Here is a 9334-nt window from a genome sequence, read left to right on the forward strand (position 1 = left end):
TAAAAAAAGAACGTCTTCCCATTCAAAGAATACTTTAAGACTTTATAAGAGCGGATGGTATGCTATAATATGGTCATTTCCAAAACTGGCAATCGACATATATCAGCGGGGATGGTGGCAGAACTACCAGATTTTCTTTTCAATTTGATTTCAGTTCAACACAAAGTAGGTTTAGATATCACCAATACCGATATTCAGTGTCGGCCCAGCCATGACGAGAATTTTTTATTTTTTTTTAAACTCGTAAACGCGCCCCAAGGAGAGACTTGGGTGAACCCCCTTATTTAAACAAACAAATACATAAAAAGATGGTGTCCTTGGTGGTGGGGGGGTCACAATGGCTCATTTTGGGGAGGGGGGGGGGGAGAGGCCCAAGCATACCACCATGACACCTACCCTGGGCATCACCGATTTATCGTATATGACAAAATATACATTACCTTTGTGTTGCATCACACTGTAGCCCTGAATGCATAACCAGATACTTATTTCTGGTACTCTTCTGTTAGAGTTTTTTTTTTTTTTTTGTTTTGTTTTTTTTTTTAACAGAAATATGAAAAAAAAATATTTTGTATTGTGTGTTGTAAGCATAAAAAGGTTCGCATCCTTTAATAAATAATTGTTCAGATTAAACTAGTCCACAGCTATAGCTACAAACTGAGAACTGATCCTTCATTTTTAAAGTAACTGGCAAGCTAGACAATCCAAAGTTTCCAATACTGGAAGCAAGTCGGTAAATTATTTACCTGACAATACAAACTGCACGTTTCAAAAGACTGCTACTACAACAGGAATTCAGCCTGATTTGAAACTCAACCAGCTAACAATAATGTTAAGGAAATTATATAATCTCATTGAGAGTAAAAAAAATTCTCTAGAATTTCTCCTGAGGCTCATATTTTTTAAGTGACTGATAACCATAAAAACGTATACATCTAACTACTTGTGTTGATTGCAAAACAAGTTAGACTTGAAGCCATAAACAGAACCACTGTTACTCCAAATTAAAATGTTACACAGGTTAAAATGAACTGAAGTCAAATTGTTTCCAATAAAGCGTCTTGCAATTAATTTTCTAGTATATGGTAGCACGTATAATTCAACAAAAATTTCACATACAATTCAAGAGTTGTGCAAATCTTCCAGCAAAAGGCAAATGCAACAATTTTAAAAAGCCTATTTGGGCATTTAAAATATAGTGCTGTCTATCAAAAGGAACACGATGCAAAGTACAGATATTTCTCCCTCTAGTGGCGGACACTTTAATTCAATAGCTAATGGAAATTCCCAACTACAGTCGTCCCTCACCATTTCACACTTCGACTTTCACGACTTAACTATCGCGGTTTTTTCAAATACATTTATTCATTAAAAAGTTGATAGACAGTGAAAATGATACAGCGTGCGCTCGGTTGTCTGAGTCAATTATACACCTCTGTATTACAATTAAAATTACTGTACATATGGACTGTATGCCTATGTATTCGAGCACCCCCGCAAATCCTTCAACGCCAGGTGCAGCCAAATAATCAAGAAATAAAGAATCCTACTTCGTGGAAGTTCATTTAACGCGGTAGAGTCTGGAACGGATTAACCGCGATAAACGAGGGATGACTGTACATTGAAGCACATGAAAAGACAAGTCTTTCAAAAGATACCTGCAGTCAAACCTGAAACATTTTATTTTCAAGTTAAAAGAAAAGGTTACATTATTCCACGATGCAAGTGGATTTGTATTCTGAAATCACATCAAATGACTTTTCTATTAATTAGCTACACTTTGTAGCAAGGTGATATTGTCTCCCTTTAACATGATCCGCCCTGAAAAAAAGACATGGAGATCAGGAATTGGTCTGCAAAGTTAAACTGTAGATACAGATATGCACATTCTAAAATACAAATTCTTCAGTGTTCAACAGGATTCAAAAGGAAAAAAAAAAGCCACAAATTTGTTAGAGAAAACATGGATTTGTGGACATAAAACTACCACCATACAACCTAATATTTTGTATAAGAAATAGTGGTTAAATAAAAGGGTCAATATTTTAAACAATTTGCTTTTACAGGTCATGAAAAGAGCACCTACAATAAATTACAAATACTATTTTTCCAGACAGTCTGTAAATGAGTTCTTGTACTGTTTCAATGTAATGTTCTGTAAGTTTCAAGCCAACATACCACAATTTACCAAATGAATACCAACAGCAACTGATTGCATCTTAAGTCTAAATATTTGTTCACCATTCAGGCATGGCGAACTATAGAAACTTGCTGGAAAAGGAAATACAAAGGGGCTCACCATACATAAACCAAAAAGGTTTTCATTTTGTCATGTCTGTTTCAAAGTTTAACCTCATTCTAGCCATTATTTACTTGACAATGAAAATACCCACCAAGAGGTTTCCGGTTCTTGGTTTTCATGTGGACCTCTTCTGCATCATCCAGCACCAGGTTCATATATTCATCAAATCCCTGTTTAATAAAATAGGGACAAATTAAAGCTGTGTTGACAAAGCAAATGAAGTAGCAAACCTTAAATAATTCCAAGGCTGACAAATAATTGTAAAAATGTTTATATATAGAGATCAAACAAGATAATATGTACCTAGTTTTGATTTTATACATCTCACCAGCCATGAGAAATTCACCATACTGGAAGGTCAAGAATTGTGTGGTGGTGCTCCTGGAAGCAGTTTCAAGAAAAATCTGACTAAATGGTGAGTGAAAACAGGTCTACTTACTATTATGCATCCCTCTATCCGCATGTTGACTTGCTCATAAAGCCATACCTGGATTCTAGAACGCTAGAGACAAACACAAAACCTATTGTAGGATTATTTTTGAGTGTATGCAAAAACTCAGCCAACAACCCTGTATACCAAGAAGCATAGAAGCTTTAGCCACACTAAAGAGTAATAGGAATATTTTTAAACTTGATCAAAATAAAATTCAAATCACCAACAAATCAGATGCAAATGTTTTACTGAATACTCAAGCATAATGTTTCAAATGGAAACTAAACTTCACTAGTGATGCCTACAACGAACAACGTATAGGCAGCAGGGCCACAAGCATGCTAATAAATTAAAGAGTTAACAGTTGGTGGCGCCACTGCAGTAACATACAAATACCAAGCGTACCTAAATAAGATGTTTAACGAATAAATGTATAGGAAACTGAATAAAAATTCCAATAGTCATACGATAAAAACTAAAACCCATTAGATGTTTTCGACTATATAGACCAGGGGTGCCCCACTCCAGTCCTGGAGGGCCAGAGCCCTGCACATTTTTGGGTTTCCCCTCATTTAACACACCTGATTCAACTCCTTGTGCTAATTACCACATAGCCCTTGAGCTGAATCGTCTATGGTGGAACAGGGAAAGAACTGAGCTAAAAAGGGCTCCGGCCCTCCAGGACTGGAGTTGGGCACCCCTGATATAGACTAAGTGCGGAATTTAACATCGTTTATACACAAACGACTAACCATAGAATTCAGTCCTGCAATGGATAAAAGTTACATGTACTGACTATAAGTTCCTCTTTAAAAGTTCTCCTTCAGTATCTATTTACAATTCATTATACACAGATATAGAGAAAAAAAAAACACGGCAAACGATTTTGAGGGTGGAATGGATGTGAATATCACGAATACTTACGTTCTGGAGGTACCTGAAAATGAGATTCTGAAAAATTCGGTTAAGAAATGAACTGCCTTACGGAATTTAGAAGCGCCATAATCGCGTCAGATCAGAAAAACACAAGCAGCTTTCTGAGTATCATAATATGAATTTAACAGTGTACCTGTTTTTTCAGATATTAGCGAACCACACATTACCGTGGTATCTAAATAACAGAAAATCATTACGTCGTTAACCGTTTACTTTTTACAAAGCTACCTATCTAAAAGCAAATTTAACAGTGCCTTTCATACAGTCTCACACTAAAGAAAACATTACAACCACTTTATAAGGATACGATTGGCTGAACCATAACCTTCTGAACCTTTTGTCCCTGGCCTCTGTACGCCATCCTGCAAAACGACTGTCTTTAGACGCCTCTAGAAATTTAATTTACCACAATAGTTAACAACGAAAACCTCACGTTGTCACTGGCCAAACTGCAATGGCGCGCTTCCGGTACCACAAAGCACTATGGGAATGCATTAATTTGCCTCCCGCAAAAACTCTAGCGCCACCGATTGGTGACATTAGATCGTTCTGAGACAAACTTGAGTTGTTTTACAAGCTAAGGAGTACTTATACAGGGTTAAAATACTAAAAAAAAAACAAAATTTTGTCGTGTGCACATGCTATTTGATCTCGTTGTACTAGTGTAAGCACAACTAAACAGCAAAAAAGTTACATTGTGACTAAATCTTGAATTTTGCGTTTAACGAAATTTTCAGGTTACTTGATAGTCCAAGTAGTTAGTACCCACTGTACTTACAGGTTGCAACTGCAAATAATTATATTTGAGTCACAAATTTACCACATTAGTTGGGTTTTTAAAAATAAAAAAGACACGGTGTTGTGCTCTAAACTGCCCCCTGCCATGGATTGCTCATTTTAAAGGCAAAGTCACTTCGCCTCTCCTGCGTAGCAGAAGTGACCAATCGCTCAAAAATTTTTCTTCCCTTAAGCAGGCTAAAAAAATAAACTCACATTACTTGTTTACTATGGTCTTTTACAATCAAACCTTATATTAAGACTAACAACCTCCTACTGTATAAAACGTTGCAAATGTGACAGTAACAACCTTTCGTTTGTGGAAATACATTCGCCTTCTGTCACAAGAAGCGATTAATTTACTTGAATAATATTTTTGACATTCTGCTTAAATATTTTTGCTATTCTGTCTTCTTTTTTTATATAACGCAGCGATTAACTTAATTAATACTCGGTACCATATCACACTTGGAAATGACTGGACATTTGAACCAAACACCAAATATTCACTACTCACTGTTACCCCACCGAGGTGAAATCAGTTTTAGGTTGGATATTCGACGGATATTCAGATCCACACTCTCCAGACTTAACTGCGGTGTTTCACTCACACTTGACTGCATAAGGCGGTCGAAAGATTCCACAGCCTCGGAGACACTCGCGCACCGCTGACTTAGGGACCGTCAACGAATTACTGTCAGAATAATAAAATACTGATTGCTTGCAATAACTTCAATACAATGGGATCCAGTATCTCCAAAATGGGTGCATATTCTACAACTACCTGACATACACAGGACACAGTGAATGTTACTTATTTTTAACACTTTGTTGTACTTTAAATGATCATTTTAAAATGAAAAAGTGGGTAAATAGATTTCTTTCAATAGCTTCTAGGCAATGGGAGCTTATGACGCCTAAATGGGTGCAAATTATGCTACTACCTGTGCACTATATGACACAGCAACTTTCATTCGATTTTAACCCTTTGTTTAATTGATATGATTTTTTTTTCTCTAAAATTAGGCCTTTTTTCAATAGCTCCTAGGCCATGGGAGCCTGCGACCTAAAACCATGTGCCAATTGTAGTCCTACACAGCGCATGTGAGCGGAGTGGATCGGAGCGTGAGCGAGGAGCGCAGCGGTTTTTTAATTAAGGCTGGAGCGGTCGCTCTGTCTCGCTCCAATTTCGCTCCGATACCGCTCACACTACGACTCTGAGGCGTGCGCAGATGTTCCCAGAATTCATCTATACAATTATCAAGATTTAGATCCGCTTTGGAATCTAAAAAGAGCTTTCTCGGAAACATGAGTGTACTAAGCGAACACGCGGAGACCAGAGCAAAACGTGAGCAAGTTTTATATGGTTGTAGCATATCAAGTCTATAAAGTAAATAAAAGTATAAAGCCTATAATTTGGTAATCAAATAAATTAGTTTGTCATTCAAATTGGGTCAAATAGGATTTTTTTAATTCACGTAACGCTGTCAGTAAAATTTTATTTTATAGAGAGACGCAGCAGCAGCATCAACAGAAAATAACTGAGGAATTTAAAACGTGGATGCGCTTAGCCTGTATATTCTTTAGGCTATTAAGCCCACTGATTCCTTTATTTTTAAGTCTATTTTGTGTGGAATGCCATTGCCAAACCTGTCCATTGTTGCCTATATGTTGTTTAAAAATAAATCTTTTCTGTTCTGAGTGCCGTTGCTCACATTTCTTTATGATATAAGGCATCGGTTTAAGGTGATATTTGTTAGGCATGCAGATTATTTGTCCCTCTTTTAAATTGGAGCGAGCGTGGAGCGATTTGACTGGAGCGGGAGGAAATTTTAGTGGAGCGAGGAGCGGTGTTGAGCGGAGCCAACAGCCTCGTGAGCGAGGAGCGGAAATTCTCACCGCTCCACTCCGCTCACATGCTCTGGTCCTACACGAGGCCTATAGGAAAACCAAAAACCCGCAACCTCTAAAATTTGCCTTTTTTTTCCAATAGCACCTAGGCGGTAGGAGCCTGTAACCCAAAACCTGGTGCCAATTGTAATACTACCTCAGCCCTATAGGACACAGCACCTTTTGTTTGTATCACTTCAAGCACTGTATATGTATTTTTATTGTGAAATTGTGTCACCCTAATGATGTTCGACTATATAACACCTCTAAGAAATTTTCGGAAAGTTACGGTCACATCCCACACCTCCCGTAGTCAGACGACTAATTAGTGACTGCACCTGTCCCGCTGCCTTTAATACCCGGATCGCCCCCACATTCTATGTCAGGTATTGTTGTTTTCATGCGACATACTGAGCTTTCATTTTTTATTCTGTGTTCTCAGCATCTCCTGTGCCTTACCTTCCTTTATAGCTCCCGTACACACAACACAGCTAACAACCTACATTGCAAGTCGTCCAGTCATGACATCACCCTGCCCGTCGTCAACTATCTAAAACTGAGATACCAACCAGGGGTGAGTTTCCCGAAGCCTTCTTAACGATACGTCGTTCGTTAGTTCAATCTTTTAACACAGAACTTAAGAACAACGTAGCGTTAAGAACGCTTCGGGAAACTCACCCAGAGCATGTGAGCGGAGTGGAGCGGCGAGAATTTCCGCTCCTTGCTCACGAGGCTGTTGGCTCCGCCCGCTCCTCCGCTCTAATTCGCACTAAGCCGCTCCGCTCAAAACCGCTCTTAGCTCCACTAAAATTTCCTCCCGCTCCAGTCAAATTGCTCCACGCTCGCTCCAATTTAAAAGAGGGACAAATAATCTGCATGCATAACAAATGTCACCGTAAAACGAAGCCTTATATCATAAAGAAATATGAGCAACGGCAACATTGCCACTCAGAACAGAAAATATTTATTTTTAAGCAACATATAGGCAACAACGGACAGGTTTGGCAATGGCATTCCACACAAAAATAGGCTTAAAAATAAAGGAATCAGTGGGCTTAATAGCCTAAAGAATATACAAGCTAAGCATCAACGTTTTAAATTCCTCAATTTTTTCTGTTGATGCTGCTGCTGCGTCTCTCTATAAAATAACATTTCATGGACAGCGTTACGTGAAATTTAAAAAATCATATTAGACCTATTTTGAATGACAAAACGAATTTATTTGATTATGAATATTTACTTTATAGGCTTTTATACTTTAATTTACTTTATAGACTTGATATGCTACAACCATATACACATTGCTCACGTTTTGCTCTGGCTTCTGCCTGTTCGCGTAGCACACTCTCATGTTTCTGAGAAAAGTGATTCCAAAGTGAATCTTTACTCACTGAAACAGTTTCACCACATTGTTGTTCTTGCTCTACATTATTGTCATCTATACGTTTGATAAGAATAGTACACTTGCATGATTTATCAGTTTCCTTTGTGAAATACTTTGCGAATTCCATCTCGGCCAATTTGTGTAACACTCTTGAAAATTGTACAGATGAATTCTGGGTAGATTTGGGCACGCCTCAGAATCGTAGTGTGAGCGGTATCTATGGGTTGATATTTGTGCCACTAGAAACAGAATATGAATTTTGTATATTTGAATCTGCAGTCATCCGCATTTCAAAACTGAATCTGAATTTAATAATTTGAATCTGAATTCCAGTAACTTGAAATAGCATTTATCCTACCTCGAAAAATTCAGTTCGCAAATTCAATTTCAATCTAGTGTGACACACATCCGGGTCCTTGAGGAAAAGTAATCGACCGCAGACTCACAACGCAACTCATTTCCACGTTTACGACAGTTCTGCAGGTCGGGGTAAAGAGGAGGCGTGTATCGGGGTGTCGCAAGCGCAAATGCGGGATCATATACGTAATAAAAATTAAGCAGTATCGGCACTGCTATATTTTAATCTTTATCGTACCGTCACTTCTCACAAGTTGCCAGTACTCTGCAACTCAGAGACAAGCGTCACGCGAGAGTGGCGGGGCACCGCGCGCAATACCTAGTGTTGTTGAGGCCCTTCTGTTGTTCCCAACACCCCCGCCGCCGTTCTCACTGTCAATACAGTAGCGACACATTTTTTCTCCACTTCGAGCACTGCTTATACAGTTCACCATATTAAATGCCAGTCCAACTGATGCTTCCGGTTATTAGCACAGTACACAGAGAGCGCTGTAGACATGCAGCAGACCAGACGCATAGCACCTGAAACCCGCTTTATAACTTTACATTTAGATCGATACAGGGGTATGTGTATCGATGCACTCGTGTTGTGTTTTTTTCTTCCTCGCAATATCAGGAGTCAGGAGCAGCTTGTGTAGATCTTCATAGTCAGCCTTTATTGCCACAGTGAGGTTAAAGCCAAGGCTGGACACCCTGCAGGAGTATGTCCAATACTGTTTTACACTATTTTTTATACATTTTCTTATCGTGTAACAATATCTCGTCGCTTAAGCATCATCATTTCTTCAACCATTCACCATCGTTGTTTTCTCCCTTGATCCACACCCCTAGATGATGTTTGTCAATCATCTCTTTTACTATTTGGTCCCTCGGCTGAACATAATGGCGGCATGATCATCTCTAGTTGTGTTTTTTTAAATACCCAGCCGTGAATTTTTGCGAAATCCTTCCTTCAGTAGCAAACCTTGCATCGGTCTTTGTCAGTCACGTGTCTGCACTGTCTAACACGCCCCCATTCGCCATTTTTAGTGTATCGCGGATGTAAACACATTTGCTTATTATTTCATATTCAGTGTTTTTTCTCCACAAAAATGTAATGTTTTATGTAATCAGTTATAGGCAATTTTCATTACCAAAACACACTAGTAATGTAGGTGTCTAAGAAAGGAAAAGAGTTAAGAACACAAAAATGTCATTGCATGGACATAACTTTATTGGTCATATTTACATTCTCTATGCACTATGAAGTGCTAAA

General features: G+C 38.4%; 1 protein-coding gene across 3 annotated transcripts; it reads right to left on the reverse strand.

Moving 5' to 3' along the window:
* Positions 1–1659: 1659 nt before the first annotated feature.
* LOC140577522 (small nuclear ribonucleoprotein E) lies at positions 1660–5161 on the reverse strand. Of its 3 annotated transcripts, none has more exons than XM_072715857.1 (6): positions 5060–5161; positions 3979–4033; positions 3660–3686; positions 2742–2804; positions 2394–2472; positions 1660–1821 (listed from the first exon to the last, which is right to left on the reverse strand). In XM_072715857.1, the coding sequence occupies exons 2-6, from the start codon at positions 4030–4032 to the stop codon at positions 1766–1768; spliced, it is 279 nt and encodes a 92-aa protein (XP_072571958.1). In that variant the 5' UTR covers position 4033; positions 5060–5161; the 3' UTR covers positions 1660–1765. The 3 variants fall into 3 exon arrangements, with proteins under 3 accessions (XP_072571958.1, XP_072571957.1, XP_023653999.1); XM_072715856.1 differs by having other exon boundaries at positions 4966–5124; XM_023798231.2 differs by having other exon boundaries at positions 4977–5104.
* Positions 5162–9334: the final 4173 nt, after the last annotated feature.

The sequence above is a fragment of the Paramormyrops kingsleyae genome, chromosome 8 (assembly GCF_048594095.1).
Source record: "Paramormyrops kingsleyae isolate MSU_618 chromosome 8, PKINGS_0.4, whole genome shotgun sequence".
In the NCBI taxonomy this organism is placed as follows: domain Eukaryota; kingdom Metazoa; phylum Chordata; class Actinopteri; order Osteoglossiformes; family Mormyridae; genus Paramormyrops; species Paramormyrops kingsleyae.